General features: G+C 38.3%; 2 protein-coding genes across 3 annotated transcripts; one reads left to right on the plus strand and one right to left on the minus strand.

Moving 5' to 3' along the window:
- The first annotated feature begins 814 nt into the window (after positions 1 to 814).
- On the plus strand, positions 815 to 9,075 carry tarbp2 (TAR (HIV) RNA binding protein 2). 2 transcript variants are annotated; one of them, XM_083939851.1, is made up of 7 exons: positions 815 to 917; positions 2,413 to 2,727; positions 2,897 to 2,966; positions 3,149 to 3,266; positions 4,049 to 4,176; positions 4,456 to 4,651; positions 7,456 to 9,075. In XM_083939851.1, the coding sequence occupies exons 1-7, from the start codon at positions 865 to 867 to the stop codon at positions 7,611 to 7,613; spliced, it is 1,038 nt and encodes a 345-aa protein (XP_083795977.1). In that variant the 5' UTR covers positions 815 to 864; the 3' UTR covers positions 7,614 to 9,075. The 2 variants fall into 2 exon arrangements, with proteins under 2 accessions (XP_083795977.1, XP_083795978.1); XM_083939852.1 differs by having other exon boundaries at positions 880 to 1,050.
- Positions 9,076 to 9,239: 164 nt separating this feature from the next.
- tespa1 (thymocyte expressed, positive selection associated 1) lies at positions 9,240 to 20,984 on the minus strand. Its single transcript, XM_083939544.1, has 12 exons — positions 20,905 to 20,984; positions 19,639 to 19,785; positions 18,980 to 19,022; positions 17,644 to 17,684; positions 16,764 to 16,817; positions 14,088 to 14,127; positions 13,643 to 13,687; positions 13,003 to 13,098; positions 12,431 to 12,639; positions 11,155 to 12,296; positions 10,088 to 10,178; positions 9,240 to 9,689 (listed from the first exon to the last, which is right to left on the minus strand). Exons 2-12 carry the CDS (start codon positions 19,781 to 19,783, stop codon positions 9,598 to 9,600), a joined length of 1,998 nt encoding a protein of 665 aa, XP_083795670.1. The 5' UTR covers positions 19,784 to 19,785; positions 20,905 to 20,984; the 3' UTR covers positions 9,240 to 9,597.
- Between the last annotated feature and the right edge of the window lie 3,026 nt (positions 20,985 to 24,010).

Raw genomic sequence — 24,010 nt, forward strand, 5'->3', positions numbered from 1 at the left:
CATTTATTCATGCATTTATATATGTATTTATTTATTTGTTTCTGCACTTATTTATTCATTCCTGTATATATTTATACATTTATTCATGCATTTATATATGTATTTATTTATTTGTTTCTGGACTTATTTATTAATTCCTGTATATATTTATACATTTATTCATGCATTTATTTATTTATTTGTTTCTGTACTTATTTGTTTATTCCTGTATATATTCATACATTTATTCATGCATTTATGTATTTATTTGTTTCTGCACATATTTATTTATTCCTGTTTATATTTATAAATGTATTCATGCATTTATATATGTATTTATTCATTTGTTTCTGTGCTTATTTTTTTCCTGTATATATCAATAATTCATGCATGTATTTATTTATTAATTTGTTCATGCACTTATTTATTTATTTATTTATTTATTTGTTTCAGCACTTTTTTTTAATTTTTTATTCCTGTCTATATTTATACATTTATTCATGCATGTATTAATTGAGATCGTTATTGTAACCTCTTTGCTTTAGTCATGTTTAGTCCTCCATACCACATGGGGACTTTCAACCAACCGCGGTATTTTACGGTGTCCTAAAAGAACTAACCCGAGTCGTCCACGGACCAATGAGAATTCGAGTTTCGCAGGACTCCGACATACGTCATCTCTGTGCTCCCGACAGAGCCCCGCCCCATTTACTCGGGGTGGAGAGTGGAGGGGGTCTTCGTCAGTCTGCTCTTCACATGTATGTTGTTACCTCATCATTTGTCCGGGAAGAACACCGTCTAATGAAAGCAGGTGTCTGCTCTGGTTCTGGTTGGGGGGGGATTAACCATCCGATACCGACCGGCTCTGTCTGCGTGAAATAGGGAATGAACGACGAGACAGCATCGGACAGCTGGAAGAGAAACTCCGGGTGCTCCAGGTGTGGAAGCTAAGCTAACTTAGCACAGTGGCCTAGCTGGGGGGCACAACAAAGCTTCTCGTTTTAATTCTGGCTACAACATTTCACTAATATAAACTCAACTCGGCTAGCTTCAAAACAAGGTGGCAAATATGTGAGTTACAGCACCAATAATGCATTTAATTGATATGGCATTTGACACTCACAACACAACCCCCTTAAGAGAAAAAAGCACAGCCTTTAAGCAGTAAGCTGTTTAATTTGTTATAGTTTATGATTGTATTTATTTCGGTGTATATCAAGCTTGCATTACTGAAAGGATGTAGGTTGAAGCCAAAGCTTATACCCTACCCTTTTGCCTTAAACATTAATACAAGTTACAAAGGGATCAGATCACAGACATTTGAAACTAATCAGTACACTTAAATTTCTGATCACAATTTTCCATACTGTAATAAGAAATTATGACCTTCTTATATAGCCGACTAGAGTGTAGCATAATTTAATATATTGAGGACAATTATTCCAGATGTTAACCCCTCTAACAGAAAGACGCTGTTTTTTTTTTTTTTTATTAGTTTGAGTCTTTGGTTTCTCAAATAATAGTCTTCTCATGTTATAACTGGAATCCTTAATTTTAAACAGATTCTGGATATCTTGAGAAAGAAGTTTATTTCATGCTTTGTATGTGGTTTGTTTTGTAATGTAATCAACTAAGTACCTGAATTAGAGAAGTAAAGTAGATACGTTTTTCTTTCTTCATTGATAAAAGTAATAGAAACACTTGTCAGTCCTAACACAATACAATTCAGCAGCACCACAAACTGCAGCCTCTAAATGACCACATAGTTTAATCAACCTCTCAAAAAAATAGCATTATAACCTTCATAAAGTTATAACATGACTGTTGAGAGTAGAGATTTAGCTACACATACCTAATAAACTGACAGTGGAGTGCATGTGCCACCATGCAGGTCTGCCTGCACATACTTGCATCTGATGGCATGCATTTTAAATTGTTTCCATGACCATTTTCTTCTAATTGGATAGTTATTTTTGTCCCCTTATTTATGATATACTCAATTTTTTTGTATACATGAAATAATCATGATTGTAAACTATAAATAGTGTGATCTAAAACCAGTCCCCATGACTTGTGTTGGATTTTATTTGCTTCAGTTTTAGAGTTGAACTGCTGAGATTTCCGTTGTCACAATATAAAGGAGGTTTGTCGTTGCTTTCACAGTGAATTTTATAGATTTAAGTAAGCTGGACGTTGTTTCTGGGTAGACTGCACCGCTAAAGCATTTTAAAAAGGAAAAACTTTATATTTTATAAACTTTATAGTGGCTTTGATAACTTTATATAAACTTTTGCAATTCGGGTAAATTAATATGTACTTTGTTAGCCCTAGTGTCAGCACATTTCTGACTTAAACAATCATTTTAAGTTGTTTTATTGAAGGGTTTGAAGGATACAATTAGCCCTTCTCATGCTGAGTCTTTCTTCTATCTAGTATTGAGCAAATGCTGGCTGTGAATCCCGGAAAGACGCCCATCAGTCTGCTGCAGGAGTATGGAACGCGGATAGGCAAGACCCCAGTGTATGACCTGCTGAAGGCTGAGGGACAGGCCCACCAGCCCAACTTCACATTCCGCGTCTCTGTCGGAGAGATCAGCTGCACCGGCCAGGGGCCCAGCAAGAAGGCAGCCAAGCACAAAGCAGCCGAGGCTGCTCTGAAGATGCTCAAGGGAGGTCTTGGAGGTCCCGCCGGAGTTGGTGTTGGAGTGGAAGGGTTTATTGGAGTTGATGTGTCTACTGATACAGACAGGTCAGTTTCTTTTATACAGTGGATTAAAACTACAGCCACATTTGGGAAACAATGTTATAACATCTCGGTATTCTATGCACATCTGAACATGGACCAAGTGTGAGATAGAGGTCTTATTTGATTTCATTACTTCCTCTTCTGTTTTGGTGTTATCTCATCTTCTGTACAGCTCCCAGACAGAGATGAAGACCTCAGGCAGTTCTCAGCAGTCTGAATGTAACCCCGTAGGAGCTCTGCAGGTGAACACACACATATTACTGCTGTAGTTTAAGGTTTTGTTTTGCTGTTTGACTAGTCTAGTCTACTCATACATGTTGTCATTGTTTGATCAGCCCTCCCCAGTTTTGTGTTTTGAACAATATCCGCATACTTTATTGTTGCATGCATGTAGTTTTTATTAGAATGTGTACGTCTCTGCCAGGAATTGGTGGTACAGAAAGGATGGCGTTTGCCAGAGTACACAGTCACCCAGGAGTCTGGCCCAGCACACCGCAAGGAGTTCACCATGACCTGCAGAGTCGAGAGATTTGTTGAAATCGGTAAAAATCCATAATGTTTTGTTTTTGGAGATTGTTCCTTTTTGTGTTTACAGGTTTTGTCTCATAGATCAAATCCAGTTTTTGCAATATTTAGATTTTTGTTAACACTGTCCTTAAAGTGGACATAACATAACTGTCTTCTGACAGGACTCCCCCCAAAAGTATCAAACAGCTGCAGCTCAAGTTTTAACCAGAACGGAGAGATCAGATCACATCAGCCCAGTTCTTAAGACCGTACATTGGTTCCCAGTCAGCTACAAAATAGATTTAAAGTTCTGCTACTGGTTTACAAATCTCTGAATGGTTTTGGTCCAGAATACATGAATGACATGTTAGTAGAGTATAAACCCAGTAGAGCTGAGATCTACAGACTCAGGTCAGATAGTGGAGCACAGAGTTCAGACTATGGTGAAGCAGCATTTAGCTGTGATGCTGCACACAACTGGAACAAACTACCAGCAGATCTGAAATCAGCCCCAACCGTGAGCACTTTTAAATCCAGGTTAAAAACACGTCTCTTTTCATGTTTCTTATAGTTGAGCTAATGGCATTATTTATTTTCTTTTTTCATTCTTCTTTGCTCCTGCTTTTAACTGTGTTTCTTGTTTTTATGCTGTTTTTAAAAAATGTTTTGTCGTTATGTAAAGCACATTGAGTTGCCTTGGTATGAAATGCGCTTTATAAATATAGATGCCTTGCCTGACTGATGATGCAGCATCACAGCATCATCAGTCAGTAGCCATTCCTTGTGCAACATTACTCAATCTCCTGTTCTTCTCAAGGAAGTGGAACCTCTAAGAAGCTCGCCAAGAGAAACGCAGCAGCTAAGATGTTATCCCGTATTCACGATGTCCCAGTTGACCTGAGGACCAGCAACGATGCTGACACGGAAGAAGACACATTCAACATGGTAAGCAGCAAACAGAAAAAAACTTTCTCTGTGCACCACTTGACAAAGTATATGCAAGTTCTGCATGTTGAACTACCTGGCACATAAAAGGGAAGGATGTATAACATGCAAATATTATTATTTGCATTAAACAGTGCTTAAGAATGTCTGCCATTTCCAGTTGTTTGTCCTTCAAATAAACTGAATAACATAAGCTATGCATCCCATCGCCCCTTTTGTTACTCATAAATCTTGATTTTGTGTATTATCTGCTTTGAACATCATCTCCCCTGCACACAGCACATAGGGAGTAGAGCTGAGACAGGCAAAAGTAAAGTCTTCAGCTGCACATGGGATTCTCTGCGTAACTCTGCTGGTGAGAAGATCCTCCAGCTCCGCAGCCACCCTCTGGGTATGCCCACTGACTCCAACTTCTGCTCTTTGCTGTGTGACCTGTCTCTAGAGCAGCGCTTTGACGTCAGTTACCTGGATCTAGGTGAGGTCACAAACAGTAGCTTTAGAATAATAATGGTAGTGGAATATAGTGGAAGCGTAGTTCATACTGAAATGTGTTTCTGTGCAGCTAAATGGTATGCTAAAATATATGTTTCTGAATACAAGATGCAATACAGTAACAGAATCTTGATTCATATTTCATCAACGCTTCTTAGTTTCCATTTTGATCAGAGTTTAGAGCAGTTCTTGACACAATATCAGAGACACCTCGGCTCTCATTGGTTGTCAGGTGCAGTGGATCTAGCAGATGACATTAGGAGCACACAGAAAGAGGTAGGGCAATATTACTATTCCAGTTCACAAACAGATATTAAAAAACAAAAAATTAGTGGTTATTTGATTTTCGTTTTAAAATACTCGAATCAAAATTGATTTACAAGGTGTTTGATTTGATTTTTGTTATGTAGTTATGATAACAAAAACTAAAATCACTAGAAGACAAACACAAAAAAAACCCAACTGTTTTTTTTTCCTATTCTCTGACCGGAAGTCCCATTTCCACAGTAAAGCAGCTGAGAGGACGTGCTGTGTCGGAGAAGGATTTCTGCTTCTTATTTGCTATTTTAACTTGTGACAACACATCGTTAAGGTCCTGAGGTTTGACTGTTGGGAGTTGTGACTGGTTTTGTTCAAAGGTGCTGAGTTCTGTCTTTATGGCTTATTGTTGTTGAAATGCTAGCCTGTTGTTGTTGCCATAGCTACAGTAAACATCCAGGTAACGTCAGTGACAGACTACCATTTTTATTATTATTATTATTTTATTAATATTATATGGATAAAATACAGAACGACAACCCATAATACTTTATTGATATACTAAGAGCTGTAATTAACGTTAGATATAAGGTCACAGAAGCTGTATTGTTGCCTTAGCCTATTTTATCTCAGCTATAATCTTCCAAACAACAATAAGCCATGAAATCCAGCATTTCTGAACGAAACCTACTACAAACACTAATAGTTAGACCTGTAAGAAGAACTGTAACCGGTGTGTTGTGATGAGTTATTTTGTCAAAGTTAGCCACCACGTCCTGATATTATTTTACCTGTGTGGGTAAATGTCACCTAAGCATTACATTTTCTATTATGGTGGTGTGTCTTTATGGTTATGTTCAATTAATTTATTGACGTTAGATTGCTTGAGTTTCTTAAAACAGCACTATCTAACAGATTGTCACCAGTCGGACAGTTTTTAAATTCTATCAAACCTTCTGTTTAATCTACAAATATGAATGCTTGTGTAATGGTTCACATTTATTTAATGGTGTTAAACTTAAGTCTAACTTCTTACTTTTGAAACCATATATTGTTTTAACGGCCCAATTTATTTTTGTGTTTACTGTAGATTAGTGGAAATGGCCGTCCAACTTTGACAAAATAACTCATCACAACACATCGGTTACAGTTCTTCTAACAGGTCTAACTATTAGTGTTTGTAGTAGGTTTTGTTCAGAAATGCTGGTTTCAGACTAGCTAAGCTATATATATGAGCCAAGGCGACAATACAGCTTCTGTGGCCTTATATCTAACGTTAATTACAGCTCTCAGTATATCAATAAAGTATTATGGGTTGTCGTTCTATATTTTATCTAATTTATTTAACGGTACTCTTTCACTGACTTTACCTGAATGTTTACCACAGAATTCAGCACTTTTGAACAAAACCAGTCACAACTCCCAACAGTCAAACCTCAGGACTTTAACGATGTGTTGTCACAAGTTAAAGTATCAAATAAAAAGCATAAATCCCTCTCCGACACAGCACCGTCCTCACAGCTGCTTTACTGTGGAAATGGAAACCTCCGGCCAGAGAAAATGACCAAAAAAAACGTTTTTCTCATCTAGTGATTTTAGTTTTTGTTATCATAACTAGAAAACGAAAATCAAATAAAATGCCTTGTAATTCAATTTTGGATTTTAGTATTTTAAAACAGAAATCGAGTTTGTGATTTGAAAATTCAATGACAAAAAGGGACATGGTCCGAGCAAGTAAATATAAGGAATTAGTTGAGTTTACACTTTACATTTGATAGACCTTATTAGGGTGCATATTTCTGGTTGGCGTGAAAGCCTTTTACTGCTTTCTTATCTGGTTTACATCATCTGCACAAACCAACACTTCCACAGCATAGCATTGGCTTGCTTCTGTGTGGTTATTATCACTGTCGTCAGATATAGAGGAAGTGGCCTGCAGCCTCATGTTCTCACGGTGTTGAGCTGGTGAACAATCTTATATGTGGACAGCACTTAACAGAATGATTAAAACTTTAATCTGATATTATTGATATTCATTTGTTAATCTTGCGTTAAACTTGTGATGTATAACTGTCATTATATTACCTTATCTTCCACAGAGCATATCATTTATAATTTATATGTAATAATAATCAGCAGTTGCAGCCAAATACTTAATTGCTCAAACATGAATAGATGTTCAAACATTAAAGCAATAAGGCCGGTAACTGTAAACTGGTTTGTTCGGTGAATGTAGTCAGTGACACATTTACGGTAAGTGAGAGTATGAAAAAGGGTCATAACTATTAAATCCCTAATGAGATTTATAATGGAGATAATATTTAAGTGCAATGCCCCTGAAATATACTGTGGAGCATGAGACACATAATCTATATCAACAATGGCTGTCCTTTAACCTCCAAAGTAGCAATGATGACAAAAATACCTGTTTTTATAGTCAAAATCCTACTGAATTCTGCTTTCGAAGCAAACAAAACAAAATTAATGTTAATAAAAGAGAAGTAACATTCTTGTTCTTTCTTGTTTCAGAGGAGCGAAGTCTGAGCGGCCTGTGCCAGTGTCTCGTGGAGCTGTCCACCCAGCCAATCACAGTGTGCCATGGCTTTGCTCCGAGTATAGATGCCGCTCGAGCCAATGCAGCCCACAATGCACTGCAGTACCTCAAAATCATGGCTGGGGGGAAATGATGTCATCTTCCTCCTAGAACTCGAACTCGCCACCACATGGGGAAATATGTCCTCTTCGGACGACGGAGTTCAAATAACGTGAATTACCTCAAATTTGGAAATAGAGACTTTTTCTGTCCCCTCGAGCCTTTTTTTTGTTTTGCTCACATGGATCATTGCCAATGAAGATTTAGTTGCCCAAAACGCGTATAGCCCTCTCCCTGGCATTTTGTATATTTATCACAAATTATTTTAGTATTTTTCAGTTTTCATTTGCTCTGCATCCATATGCTGCACTGTATTTCCCTAAAAATCCAAAGTTTCTTTACCTGAAACCATAAAGGATGTTATTGCAGTGAGTTCCCAAATAACTACAGTGACATTCTGATGCACCAAAAAGTGCAAATAGTCAAAGGGATATGTAGAAATTAGGCTACAGAACCACCAATTACTGGTGCATCGTATAATCCCAGATCATCGATGGATGAACGGAAGAAGAAATGTCCAGCCATGTACCGAAACATGGAGAGAAAAGGACTCTGCTGAAAAGATATCAGAGGATAATTATTTCAAAGACTGCCCTTTTTTCAGATAACAAAATGTGGCTTTTATTGTGTATTAATTTGAACCCACAAAACTCTATTTGTCACTGTGGTGCTGTTAATGTTGGGCCTTAAAGATTTGAATTTTGAAAAATCATAATATTGTTGTTTAACATTGTGAACTCATCAGGGTTTAAGATTTTGTAAATTAAACCTTTCTAATCATCTAACTGTTTGGCTAAAGTAGAAACGGTGGGGAGGATCAGTAGACTTAGATCACTACAGATGTTTGATTGATGAATTGATTGTCCTTCTAATGTGTGCAACAGATTTCCTTACAAGAGTTGAGCTCATGTTGGACTCTTCTTTTAGCACACTGTCTTTGCAGGAGGAGTCAATTAATTTCAGTATAAGACAAAGACAAGGTGGTGATTAGGGTGACGGAGGAAAAAGTACTGTGAGTCTTCTGATAGAGCATTCTTCTTGTTAGTTTTCACTTTCATCATAGACCAGACACACGAACAAGATGTTTTTTGTGCTCCTTGTGCTTGGTATTGTTTCATTTATTATTTAAACCCTTGTGAGTTTTTTATCTCCCTGTTGTCAATGTGACTATGATAACTGTAATGGCATTTGAAAATCGATGATGGTGATTTTTAAGATTATTTTCTCCCAACTACTTGCGTCGTCTTGGTGGGATTCATGACCACCCACCTTACTGTGTTTGCATATCAGTTGATATTCTGCCTCGCACTCAGCTGGAACAAGTATTTAAAATAGTCAACTGTTTGCACGACTTGAAAACATGATGTCCTTTGCACAATACAGGCTGACCAAGTTTCTGTACATCTCCCACTGGTGTGTTTGATGTTAACCTCATTCTCTGAAAAGGCAGATCTGCATCTTGTTTTTCTTATAACTCAAATAAGGAACTTATACTGGGTTTTTTTTTGTGAGTTTTAGGTGCTGAAACGTCAATGCTGACAATACATTTGAGATACTTATTTGTTATGGCAGTAGAAAATCTTGCCAAGTTTAAAAGAAATGAATTCAAATATGAGCTTCATATGAAATTGACTTTGTTTCCAATAAAACATTTTTGTACATTTTACTGCCAACTGTTGTAATAACTTGGAAAATGCCCCAATCCCCTAATGAATTACCATTTAAATAAAATATGGTCCACACACTGAGTTTAACGGAATGATAACTTATTTGCAAGTAAATATTCAGTATAAGCACTGGGCAGAAACTTAATGATTTGCGGCATGTCTGGAATTGTTCTTACTTGGAAAAAAGCTTCTTCAGACTGAAAGTTTGACGTGAGCAAGTATCTTACAGTACCATAACATCTGAATCTTTCGTGTCTGTTTAACTGGAGGCCCATTGCTTGGAAACTCAAATCTTCATTGCCGGAAAAAGTTCACAGGCGAGAAAACGCTACTGAAGTTCTGGGTTTTCTGTCATCTGCCATGTGTGTTTGATGAGGGGCTGACTTCTTCATCCGCGTAGCCGCTGCTGTCTGACTGCATGCTGTCTCCACGGACCACCTCACCTAAACAACACAAACACAGTCAACTACATGCACTGTGTACCACTGCACAAATGGAGCTGCAGTCTGACCTGAATAGACACACAAAGGCTATGTTTGTTCCTAATGCCACATGTGTACATGTGCTCACACACAGGCTTTTCTATATAAATTTGTCTAAACTACATTGGGTTCCTCACGTCATGTCTGACCTCGTCACAGGACCTACAGTGAGCCCAAAGCATTCTGCTTATGTTGTGAATGGGGTCCGCAACTGCCAATCGTCATTGTTTATGTTTGATACAGCTTTGTCAGTATGTCTGTTTGAATATACCTGGCCAACAAAGCTGATTCTGATTGCGATCAGTGTATTAGAAACAGATATTTTAAAATGATGACCGCCAAATAAAATATAATTTTACCTTTATACTGATGATTTTCTGACAATGGGGAGGTTGTTGCTGATGTTGTAGTTTCTGATTGTCCAAAATCCTCTTCTCCAGCACTTTGCACCTAGAGATAAAATGTATATATGATATACTGTGCATCTACCATGAGAGATACCATAAAAAATTATAAAATGTATTGTACTTTATCATAATGTACACTTCTAGTATATTATTATATATTATTTAAACCAATTAACTGATAGACTATCAGTGATTCAGTGATATCAGTCGCTTATTTTTCATTCCTAACCTTAAAACAAACCATGTGATAAATAACACGCTTTCCTTTCCTGATTTCATTCTATTTAGTTTGAATGCTTTTGCAAGCATGCATCAAAATCATTCTTAATAATTAATTAGAGTACATTTGTAATTAGAATCATGATGATCATATACAACCCTAACCTGCATTGGCGGATGAGTATTTAATTCAAATGCTATGTTGGTTCACCCAGATTTTTTTTCTGCAAAAATCAACCTGATCAAAATGATTTCTTTTTAATGATGCAGTTCAAAGACTGTGACGTCTGTGACACAAATGTGCATACCGTTACCAAGATTTGGTCCTCTCTACATTGTTTTCTTGTGGCAGTTTTTTTGACATTTATAACTAATGTTTTCTTTATTTCACTTGTTTATTTTTCTATCCATTTAATTAATTTATATGTTTTTCTTATTATTTTTGTATGTTTTCCTCCTTTATACACATATATATATATATAAATATATTACTCTTCTCTTTTTCAGTTTGGTTGTTTTGGGGTTGTGTTACCCATGTCCAATCCAGGGTAGGGGAAGGGAGGAGAGGTATTTTCAAAAGCCTGGAGGACAGTTGATGAATGTCATAATAATGTGGATGAACAAGAATAACAAGTTTTTATACTTGATTCATGTCCAGTATTACAGATCTATGTAGATGTTGATTGTTTGCTGTTATTCTAAATCTAACCTCCAGTTTTGACGAATAACAAAAATGCAATTTAAAAAACTGCGATTTATACTATAAAAGACATATATACACAGTATTATAACTACCGTACCTCCTCCAGCTCAAAGGAGTTAACCTGTTGCAGGTTATTGGAGTTGTGTCCAAGGCCCTGATGTGTCTGTGGATTCAGGAACCGGCTTTTCTCCTCGTTAAATGACTCCTCAAATGTCTGGACAGGTCTGACAGGGGAAGTATGAATGGATTGTGGTGTGTTCGAGGAATAGGAAAAGACTTCGCCCCCCTCCGAGCCAGTCACAGTGATGCAGCACTGGGTGTGGCTACCTCTCGGAGCAGGAAGTGATCTGGATTCATCCATCCGTCTGGCGCCAGGCTCAGAGATACCAGGTTGTATATGTGATCCAGGACATGATCTTTCTATGCTTTCTGTCTCAGAGGAGATAGCAGATAAAGTGTTTGTTTTTGGACTATGTGTGTGTTGACAGCAGAAAGGTGCCTGGTGTACACTCTCGACTATCTGCGGGCAGATTAGATCGTATGCAATCTTGGCAGCTGGTTTCAGATCAGCAGTCCTTGTCTCACTTTGAGTTGAGTCCAGCTCTGGCTGACATGTTTCTATCACAGTTTCTTCTGATAAAGATGATGCTAGAGATGTTGTTACACTGTGAGTCCTGCTGTCAAGGTCAGCTGCTTTGACACCGTTTTCATCTGTATCAACATCATCTTTATGTTGCCTGCCCTGTATAGTCTTATGACAGATCTTATTTCCATTCTGAAGAATATCTGTATCTGCCACAGTTTGCTGTGTTTGCTCCTTTTTCCCATTTTCACAGGATTTATCACCATCTGTGATAACCACATCTGAATTACTCCAAATGTATTTCCCCAAATCCAGTTTCTTGGTCGCTCCAGTTTTGACTTTCTCCAGGACTATATCCACAACTTCAGGGAGGCTAGAACTTTTCCTGGGTGAGGGCTGCGAAGAGGTGGAGTCTGACCCGCGAGGAGAACCGGTGTAGAGACACATCTTGGAGACGGTGTCCTTCAGCCTCTCCACCGGTGAGCGTGGCTCGCTGCGGACGCTGCTTCTAAAGCGTTCAATCCTTTCCACAGGAGATGTGGAGAAAGTAAACTCGGGTGTGGCCAGTTTCTGTAGAGGAGTGCGTGACACATGAGAGTAGAGGGAGTAGAAAGCGTTGGCCATTGCTGTGAGCACTTGCACTTGTCTGAAACGACCTGCGGAAAGCATAAAATGCTAATTAAAACAAGTAATATGGATCTAATTATCTACATTACAGATTTATTTCACCTTATCACACACCAAACAATATTGTACTATTCAAGTGACAAAAATAATGTCATAGTTTTACTAGCAAGGGAGAGGCTGGGGTCTTCGTCTCGTATGCGCTGTAGCTGTGAATCCAGGAAGAGGCGGAAGTTGATGCCCTGAGACAGAGAGGGGAAGGTGAAGAAGCGAGGAGGGATGCGGACAGTGACCTGCGGCTCATCGCAACCGAAACCCAGCTCGTACAGTGTCTCTTCTGCATCCTCCGAACACAGCTGCAGGACCTCCGATATACTAGTGTGCATGCGAGAGAAAGGAAATGTTTTTTTCCTTAACATATTTTGTAAAGTCAAATTTGTGATTTGGGGGATTATAAATACAATTTAAGCATGTTTAATGCTTATTAAGAGTGTTACAAAGTGCTTTACAAAAATAATGAAATATGTGACCGGTATATAAAACAATAAATAAAGAAGTAAAAGGATGAAAATGATCAAGTAGAATAAATAAATAAATATTATTCAGGTATAAACAAACTATAAAAAATATAAAAGTTAAGGAGGAAAATTTATTTAAAAACCTGCAACTTGTCAGGAAGGTCAGCCTGCTTATAAGTTATACAGAATAATAAACCTTTTAAAAGTGATGAAGCATCACCTTGATGTAGTTTTACAGGTGGAGGAGGAGAGGCTGCTGGAGGCCAAGCTTTGGCCCAAGTTCAGTGACGGCAGACATAGTTTCTGACGAGGAGTACTATCAGGACATGTGAACAGTTATAATGCATGTTACCTACATATTAGCTGTCTAAGAAACATACACTAATATAAAGTGTTAATCTTAATAATGCAAAAAACCTATGGTTTAAAAAGAATAATAATACAAATAATAATAATAATAATAATAATAATAATAATACTAATGTACTTTCTTAACATTATATAGCACTTTATATAGAGGGTATGCTGTTCAAAGTTCTTTACAAGAAATTAACAAGAGAATAAACAAAAACAAGCAAATTAAAACAAGTGCCAACAAACAAAAAAAGACAGCAAATTTAGATAAGGACAATAGAGGATGTTAAACATAGAAATAAAACAACAAACTAGCTATAGTTAGAATAGGTCAATTCCTCAAGTAAATCATAAATAAGTCATACAGTGTGGTCTAGACCTACTCTGTAAAGTGTCCTGAGATAACTTTTGTTATGATTTGGCACTATAATTGAAATTGAATTGAATTACTTTTTGATCTGTTCTGATCTGTTCATCTTTAATTTAGGCAGTATTCGGGCACTGACCTGGTGAGGCTGGGACCTTGTTTGGAGGAAGGATGCTGTGCGAGGCTTCATGGTCATCACAGAGTGAGGAAAAGAAGAAAAAATAACCAAGTCCCATATTTTAAGTTGACTTAAGTCACATGTCTTCTAGTCTAAACTTAAGAAAAGTCTCTATCCTGAGATCTATCCTTAAATAGAAACAGCCTTAGTATGCAGGGGTGTAACCAGGACCTAAAAATATCAGTGAAGGGACTCGGCTGTAACTCATATGCCTCTAGATGACTAAAGCACTTTAAACTGAATTGTGTTCTTGTGTGGAAAATAAGATAATGAGTTAAGAATACAGTTGGTATAATGATTAAAGCAACATATTAACTAATATTCACTAATTTAGTGGCAAAACATTTCTTGTTTCTCTTTGTTTTTTCATTGTTACTGCAACGTTAAGAGTACACTTGCTACTCACCCAGCTACAGCCTTAATATCCCCACCATTTAACAAAGAAGCTGAAACAAAAAACACACAATTTCAAAATAAAATAAGAATATGTTGATATGCATCTGAATGCAGGTTACACAATTTGTAGAGTGTGTTACCTGGTTGCTGTTTAAATTAACATCACAGCACATAAAATCTGTACCTTATTTTTCTTGACAGGGTGGTGGGGTGATCAATCACTTGTGCCCATTTTCTATCAAAATGCAGGATAGCCCGCTAAAATAGGCGACAGGTTCCATTCTCATTGCCAGTAGTAAAAGTATGCCTTTGTTTTTTTACCTTGTGTGTCACTTTCAACGCCACAAACGCACTAGAAAACAGGGTTAATGAACCGAAGAAAGCAGCATGGAGGCTAGTGACAAAGTTACTGTGGTTGAGTTACTTCTCTTTTCTCTTCTATTACTTACTAAGTCTCTCTGTCAAACTCAGTATTGACTACAGCCAGATGTTAGCGGATGTTTTTGTCAGGTGAAAAACAGCTAACAACTCACCATTCACACCTAAGGGCAATTTAGAGTCACCAGTTAACCCAAAATTCTTCTTTGGACTGAGGGGGACATATATTTAACTTAAAGGCACTAATTGCATAGTTAGAGGCATTCTTATGTAATTACTGCATAAAAAAAAACAGGAATATTTAATTAATTATTAATTTTTGATAATTTTGATTGTTCTCATTTGTCCAGGTCATCGTTATCCCCAAAGCAATTTCAGTCAAAAGCAACTGGACTTGGTTATTTGACTAGGAAGATGTTTCCCCTCTCATCCAAGAGGCTTCAGCACTTCATGTACGCATCTGACCAGGCTGGGACTGGTCCAACTAACTGGTGCGGAGATCCAGGTATTTAACCTTTCACAGGGCCGATGATGTCACTGTGGGCCAACGACCGTCGTTAGAGTGACAGGAGGCCATTTGTGAACAGTTGTTAAAGGTTTTTTTTTTCTGATTGTTCTTTGAGGTTAGATTGTTGAATCTCCTGGGAAGGGATGAAAGGGCAGCATTGTAAATTGGAGATAAGTTGTGTCTCAGACCTCCTCCTCTGTTTAGAGATGGTTTCTCTACTTTTGCATAGATGGCTTCTTTTACTCCTCTTTCAAACCATCTTTCCAGGATGTGGACATTGTTGTCATCAAAGGAGTGGGCTTTCTCCATGAGATGTAAGTGGACAGCAGAGTCCAGGCCTGAGGAGTTAGCTCTCCTGTGTTGGGCCATGCGTTTATGCAGTGGTTGTTTTGTTTCTCCAATGTAGAGATCTTTGCATTCCTCGTTAGTTGGACCAGTCCCAGCCTGGTCAGATGCGTACATGAACTGATGAAGCCTCTTGGATAAGAGGTGAAATGTCTTCCTAAACAAATAACCAAGTCCAGTTGCTTTTGACTGAAATTGCTTTGGGGCTAATTTTTGAGAGGAAACTTCCTACTCTTCACTTCCCCTTCTCAAAAAATATCCTCATTGGCAGAGGTACAGTAATACATCTCAGACTTATTATAAATGTGTCAGTGAGTCTTTGTCAAACCCCCACCATAGCGACTTCCTGGTTGATCCAATACGGAAGTGCCAAAAACTGCAGGAGTAGTTTGCACAATAGAGCAGTATCTTATCGACCCCCATGTTAATCAGGCCGTTTTCACAGCATAATTAAACCTATTTTCGGCCTGGTACAGGCCTTAAATAGGAAAGAAAATAACATCAGTTATATATCTCATGGTATCAGAGCTGTTATTACCACTACTCATCATTGATCATATTTACCACCATAATTATTATTATCATTGTCATATTCTGTCACCTTGGCTGTCCTTGTTTCTACTATTCTACTTTATTAACTGCCATAACATATAAGTCATATTCACATTACTAAAGATATATTTATACTGTTACTTTTGTGGTTGCATCTCTGGAACTGTCTTTCTGTCTGTCTTTGTCTGTCTCTCTCTGTCCATCTGTCTATCTTTTCTCTCTTTCTCTCTCCTTTTCTTCCTCCCCAACTAGTCAAGACAGATGTCCGTCCTCCACAGAGCTGGGTCTGTCTGACGTTCCTGCCCATTATAGGGAAGGTTTTTGTTGCCACTGTGTACTCAAGGGGGAATTGTTGGGTCTGTGTAAATCATAAATAAGTCATGGAGTGTGGTCATTACCTACTCCTTATGTAAATTGTCCTGAGATTGACAATTGACAATGTAAATAAAATTGAATTGAAATTGAATCTCCCCCCAATGTCACATGAATGCCCTTTTTTGGTAAGAGGAAATGAGGCGGAGTCAAAGTCTGACAAGATGGCACCTCCCGTAGGCGAGTACGATTGGATCAAGTTGAGAGAACGGACGGGTTTGCTATGTCCATTTTTTATACAGTCTATGGTCTTTGTCACCACTATAACAAACAGGAGCTGGAGCAAAGAATAAATAACATTCATGATGCACACTTCATTTTCCTATAAGGACATTTCCTGCTTTGTTAGTTTCCTTTGTGTGTGTGTGTGTGTGTGTGTGTGTGTGTGTGTGTGTGTGTGTGTGTGTGTGTGTGTGTGTGTGTGTGTGTGTGTGTGTGTGTGTGTGTGTGTGTGTGTGTGTGTGTGTGTGTGTGCGCGTGTGTGTGTGTGTGTGTGTGTGTGTGTGTGTGTGTGTGTGTGTGTGTGTTTACCATCAGCACCAAGACTCAGCTCATCGTCAAATTTGTTGGCTTTCAGCACAGACTCTGAAGAAAAGACACAGCCAGTGCTTTAAAATATTACACATGTAGTTGCACATTATACTGTCCATACACATTTTCCTGAAATGTTCAACTGAAGGACGAATCCAAGGACGAATTCCTGGTTTGAAATTTTGCTTGTATGCGCCATTAGTGGAAAGTACTGTATATTACCTCAAGAACTGTACTTAAGTACAGATGTGAGGTACTAATATTTCCATTTCTTTTTGCCACTTTATACTTCAATTACACTATATTTCAGAGGGAAATATACGCAATGATTTTATCAAATACGATGTACGGTTATAAGTTAAACTACAATACATACATACACTAGATAAAATCATTGAATTTGAATTTGAACATTTTTTTTTGATATAAATGATTAAGAGCAGAGTTCTTTGGTAGTCGACTACAGTTGAGGAGAACCGTGGAGGGAGTGAAACTCATGATGGGAACAGTCACTCTTATGACTCTTACTCACATTGGGCTGACCGCTTTCTGAGGACCCTCTAGAGCTCCCCCAATAACCTCAGGGGGTCCACAGACCCCTGATTGCCCACTGGTATAACACTAAAATTCTGAATTATAGTATTTTAACTTTTAGTGCACGTTGCTGTTATTACATACTTTTATTTAAGTGACATTTTCACTGCAGGACTTATACTGTAATTTGGTATTTTTATGTTACGGTAATGCTACTTCTTTCACTACTGCTGGTGTGTACGTGCAGGGTTTAAGACAAAAGAAAAGTGTGTTTGAGTTGATTTGCATTTACCACAAGCCACAGTAAATATCAAGTGCATCATATATTTGGTAAATACACACTCACCAAAACTCAGCTGACCGCTCTTCTCCAAGCAGGCCTCTGACCTGTAAGATATATCACAATATTTAATGCTGCATAAATACACACATACACTGTCATTTGCATGCTTCTTCTATCTAATAAGTCATTGTGTTTGCATAGACAGCCGAGATAGCAGCCCAGCTACGGTGCACATTGGTCAGGTCGACTCCCTAATCAGCTCTCAACAGGCTGCTGACGTTTGTCAACTTCCTTCATGTAGAAATGTTCACATGCTGAGCAGCATTAAGGTCAACACCTACAGCCTATCAGGTCATTTTCGTGGTCAAGTTTAATTTATCTATTTACCAAGTGCACATTAACGGTCCCATACTGTAAAATGTGAGATTTCTATGTCTTTTTTTTTAATTATAAAGCAGATGCACTGTAAAAGCATCAAAAACACTCAATCCACAGAGAAATGCACGCAGCGTGTATTCAGAAACTGTGTCTTTAAACATGCCGTCATGACTTCTGTACACTTGTAATGTCACAACTATACTGTCTATACTGTAGGTAAAAAGTGCTGCTGTGTGCCGTTACAGTCATTCTCCGGGTGCAAATGCAGAAGACCCAGAAACGCTGACCAATCAGAGCAGACTGGGATCTTTCGGAGGGGGGGCACATTTCAGTTTCCACCTTAGTGTTAATGTTGCCAGAGATAGCTAGCTCATTTTCATCTGATGTCCCTGGTTATTACAAATTAGTGGCCTAATGTTATCAATACACTACACTTGCACTACAGTACAAAACAACACGATAAAACACAATAAAATACATACAGTTCTCAGAATGCATAAACCATATCCACTGTTTTTACTGTGTTCTTCAGTGTTCAGAGCCATTTAGATGCTGACTAATAATGTCTACGTGGGCTGACCTTCTTCATGTAATCATTTTTCAATAAGGAATTGTCTAGTTATATAATAATCTTACTCTAAACCACAGAGAAATTCGAGAAAAGTCATAGGGCTTAGGCTGTGTGCTTTGTTGGCCTAGAAAGGTATCAGATGTGTCATTCAACCCTGGCAGATCTCAGTTCAGAGCACTCTAACATTGTGGTTTAAAGAACAAAAATACACTTTATTTTCCAAATGGAACTGTAAAAATACACCATCTAAGGCTACTGTCGCGAAAACAATACTGTGGCTACCATACCGCGCTGTCTTCTTGGAACACCTGACCTCAGAGAGTTTCCACTTTCTACTTTACTGTTTGTTAAACTAGTTTCCAACAACCGACACCTTGTCCTTGAGAGCCTATGCTAAAAAAGATCATCTTACAAAAACACAAACAGAAGTAGTAAAGCGAGCTGACTCACCCACAACCCAGGAGCCAGTTCTCAATCTTTCCTGTGAAGCATCCTGTGGAAATCGCACATACAACACTTAGCTTTCTAAACAATCCTCATTAAATAAACAACTCTTTTTTATGGTTTGCTCTGTTTCACAGTTGTCTTCCTTAAACATGCAAACTGTAAATGAAGAGTTAAATTGCAAAATAAAGTAATCCCTAAAATAAATAAATCAACACCATAGAGAGAGAGTATACCCAACAAAACATGATTTATGAAAATATAAAAAATTGACAAATCGAATCGAAACAATCCAACACAAGTTTGATATTCCCTGGATTGCATAATACATAATTTAGGAAAACAAATAAAAACAGATGTCTCATTTTGCCTATAATAACCTTGGACATATTTTATGAAAAAGAGGAACTTCTGATTGCATTGAAGTTATTGTATCGTTTGCTATTCCTAAGAAAATCCTCAACCACATTTTTACATGTATCACTTAATAGTAGGGCAATTTCTGCTATTTTATTTGTAATGACAGAAATTAAATTGACATTAAACTGGGCACAAAATCTCCCCCTACCTCCCCTAAAATCTATACATCCTTGAGCTTAGTTCATTTGTTGTGTAAACTGTAGATACAAGACAGATCCCTCACTCTCTCCTGAGTTTGGACTCACCGTCAGAAAAGACATCATCGTCGTCTGCTATTGAGGCAGAGGGGAGGTTGTACGGCCCTTCGGGGTCCGGCTCCTCCAGAGTGGGCCACTGCCGGCAGCTGTTGACCCAGGCTCGCCGCCTCACTGAGGACAACGGGGTCTCCATCACTATTGTAGAGGAATTAATCCATACTTTTAAATTAATTAAAACAAGCGACTAATAAAGTGTAAACATCTTTTCATACAAATAGTTGTGTGTGAAAATGCATTAAAAGCCAATATCAGCCAAATATCAGTCTCACCATAATATAGATCAAACTATAACAGAGATACAAGAGAGATGACTATGCTGCGTCAAGTTGTGTACGATCAAGTTTAAGTTAAAAATATAGATAAAAAATATATAATTAATTTAGGGCAAAAACATAAAATAGCAGTATAGGTGCATTAAAACCAAAGTGCCATAAAATATCGGAGTGTGTTTTAAAATGCAGTGCACATAGAAGAAGATATACAGTATATAGCCTACATAGAAAATAGTGTAAGGACACATACAGTAAAGGACAGCGGTGGTAGAAGTACTAATGAAGTGTAAAAACACAAGTGCATTTAAAAAGGAAGTATCCAAATGTACTCAGAGTACCAGAAGTAAAAGTATTATTGATGCTGAATGACTTATTTCATGATAATGTACATTATATCATTGGATTATAATCAGTGCTGAATTAATGTGTACATGACATTAATGTTGCACCTGATAAAGGTATGCTGATTTCAATTATTTACTGGGTAGCTTATTCCATAATAATCATCGTAATTTATTAGTTGATCGTATTTTGTATTAATAATCTGAATCTGCAAAATAACTAAAGTTATCAAATAAATGTAGTGGAGTAAAACCTAAAATATTTTCCTCTGAGATGTAGTGGAGTATAGGTATAAAGTAGCAGAAAATGGAAATAACTCAAGTGCAAGTACAACACTGTAGGCTGCCATCTAAATCCATTTAAAGTCAAACTGGCAGAATATTAATGTAACATTATGTTAATTAATATGTATTGATGTCCATTTGTAATAAGCCCATCCACCCATCATCATATATAGAATAGGCTATGTTTCACAGTTTGTCTCCATTATAAAAGTATTTTTTCCATCTTATGAAATCAGATTTTCCCTACAGGTTATGTTGTTAGCTGAAATAGTAGACATGTCCTGCTGTCAGTTTCCCCAAACTCCTATTTGAAGCAAAAATAGCGAATAAAGTTAAGAGAAGAAAAGCAGCTTTACCTTCATAGACGCAGGTTTCAGCTCTGACAGCGGCGCTCTTTTCTCTCGTTTCCTGTTGTCGCAGGCTGAAGGTATCTGATGTGCGGTCTTTAGCAAAACTCTCTAACCAGCATCCAACCTGGGTTTTGTTCAGTGATTACTTGGCGATGACGAGTTTGAGGTAATTTCTTCTGACTCGTGACCAGCTGGCCTGTATGTGTGGTTGAATTTGCGCGGATCATTACAGGGCTTCAGGAGTAAAGGAGACTGCAGTAGGAAGTGACTTTGCATCTCATCTGAAATACAACCGTTGTATCAGCGTGGGACGCAGCTGTGACACATCCTGCAGAAACTAAAGCATGCAGACAGGCGGAACAGTTTTTTTGTTGTTGAAATGTCAGAGGTAACGGTTGAATATAGAGAACTGATTATAGGCTAAATACTGTATGACCAATAGAGTGCAGAGTCCTACATGCAGTGGTGGAAGAATTACTCAGAGCTTACAAGTCCTGCATTCAAAGTGTTACTTAAGTAAGAGTACAAAAGTATTTGCATCATAATGTACTCATTATGCAGAATGGCCCATTTCAGAATATTACATTATTAGTTTTAATTATTGATATAATTAGGTAAATCTCACTAATGTTGCAGCTGATAAAGGTGAGGCTAATTGTATTTACTTACTGCTGTGTAGCGTAATCTATAACACAATAAATGCGGGAATGAGTTTAACATGGGGGAGGGGGCACATAGGAAACCTGACAGACACAAAACTTCAGAGTCAGTTCAAAGGGTTTTAATACAAAAACTTGCTTCACAAAGTGCACAGTCCGTCCCTCCACGTGGTAATGGCATCCTCCAGGTTACAAACAATTAGCAAGCAGGAAATGATGGCCACAGGGAGAGCACAAGGCAGGCAGGTAGGTAGGCAATCAGGTCGACAGGATAACGAGTGACTGAAGCAAAAAGCACAGGAGCAATCACAAACAGATTCAAGGAGACGTGTAGAAAAAAGTACATAGTACATAAGAAGCCATGGTTCACAACACGCTACCGCCTTGCTGATGAATCGATCTGGCGTTCTCGAAAAGGCATTCTCTAGTTCTCCATTTTCATGTACAGTGCCCGGGCTTCTTTTCGAGTGGTTTAATTTTGGTTTGTGTGGTCACTTTTGCAGTGACTCTTGAATTCTGGCATAGTTCTGGTTCAGTGCCTCTGTTGCTTGCGTGTGTGCTGACCATCTAGTGTCTGAAAGACTTTTTAAACCCACTGTAATTGTCTGCCAGCGGGACGTGGACTTGAAGAAAAATTAAAAGGTGTCTGTACTGTTGTGGGAATTTTGGATATTTGTAATTCATAATCATAGTTTTGTCAGGTCGGACGCAGTTCAGTGTTTCCTCTGTCTAACCTTCTTAATGGATAACGCAAATAACTGCCTCATTATGGTATAACGGCATATTGGCATCTGCACCCTGTGTTAGTGTCACACAGCAGTGCGGTCTGTCCTGTCTTTGGGCTTTTGTTGTGTGAATTTCCTGTTTTATTTTGAAAAGTAACTCTCCTCTCATTTCAGGTCATTTGCCCTTCCTCTTGTGTCATCGGTCTGACGTCATCCCCTGATCCTTGATTGTTTCCACCTTCCTTCATGTGTATATAGTCCGTGTCTTCCCCTGTCTCGTTGCCAGAATATTTCATCCGTTATGCCGAATGTTTCCAGCCTGTTTCCACAGCCTTGTTCATGTCAAGAGATCCTAGTATCCTCGCTCAGGTTTTTTTATTTCCTGTTTTTTCCTAGTAAGATTAACTTTGATTTTTTGAATGCTCTTTTGCTCACCCTGTTATACTCCTGGTCAGAGCGACTTTGTTTTTGTGCTTGTTTTGCTAACTTAACTTTGCGACTTTTTGTTCTGTGTTTTATTGGCTCAGTGCCTTAGGTTTTGGATTTAAAGAATAAATACCAGTTTGACCTGCATACCTCCGCATCTGAGTCCTCATTCCTGCCGAGGTCTGACAGTTAGAGACCTTGTGATGAGAGAGGTTCAGAATGTTCAGAATTGTAATGTCTAAGGCAAGTTTTGTTTGGTCTAAAGACGTCACCCAACCAAGGCTTAGCGCGTCCTGTCTCTTCCTCTAAAAGACTGGGTACAAGTTAGATCGGTGTCATTCCTGCTAGACTCTCTAAGCTTTGTGAGGAAGCAGGAGTGAACATATTTTTGTCTGCAGAAGAAAATGCTTTGTCAAAATAAACAATGGAGAAAAAGCTGATCCTGTTTGTTGATCTTTATTGGAGAAATCATTTCCACAACAGTACAAAGTTGAAAAATTCCTCTGTGTCAAGACAACAGTTAACACAGTTAACCCCCACTAAATGTATTGTGTGTGCAGCGCACAGTACCCACTCTACCAAAGGGTTAATCTGTTTAATGCATGCTTGTAGGCCACTTTACATCCCAGATATGTTGGCTGCATTATCATACCACTGGCCTCTGCAGTTGTTTATATCAATGTCCATGTCTTGCAAAACATCAAGAACAGACTGACAAAGTGACTCTCCTGAATGACTCTCAATTGGCAGAAACTTTACGAAACGCTCTTGGATGCAGCCATCAGGTGACACGAATTCACTGTCAAATTGTTTTTTCAGTTCTGAATCTATACTCCCAGCATCAGCACAGCGCATAAAATAAGCTACTATAGCCTTTCTGTGATGCTCTGATCCTTCATGTTCGGCCAAGCGGGCAGCGGCATTTTTCTAGTCACTATAGCCTGCTGTCAGTGCAGACGGAGTATCACAGCTCCAAAATAGTTTACACGCAAAACAAAACACCGTACCTTTTGAGGAAGAATAGAGCAACCATTCTCTTGGCCCAGTTTTACCATTTGCTAGTTTCCTTTTAAACAGGGTTTTTGAAAAGTAACTTTTTTGGAGTTTGTGCTGTTTTTCTGAGGTAGCAATATCTGCGTCTTTGTTCTGACAAGTTTCAGGGCCCATTTTAACCCAGTATGTGTATGTCTTCATCAATTTCATCCCAGCATGCAGGATCCGAGCTGTAGGTAGCGGGATCGGTGGCCTCTTGTGCGCTCTCCGCAGCAACAGGCGAGGCTGTCACAGAGGAGTCCGGGGGCA

This window comes from Echiichthys vipera (assembly GCF_963691815.1).
Source record: "Echiichthys vipera genome assembly, chromosome: X".
Lineage (NCBI taxonomy): Eukaryota > Metazoa > Chordata > Actinopteri > Perciformes > Trachinidae > Echiichthys > Echiichthys vipera.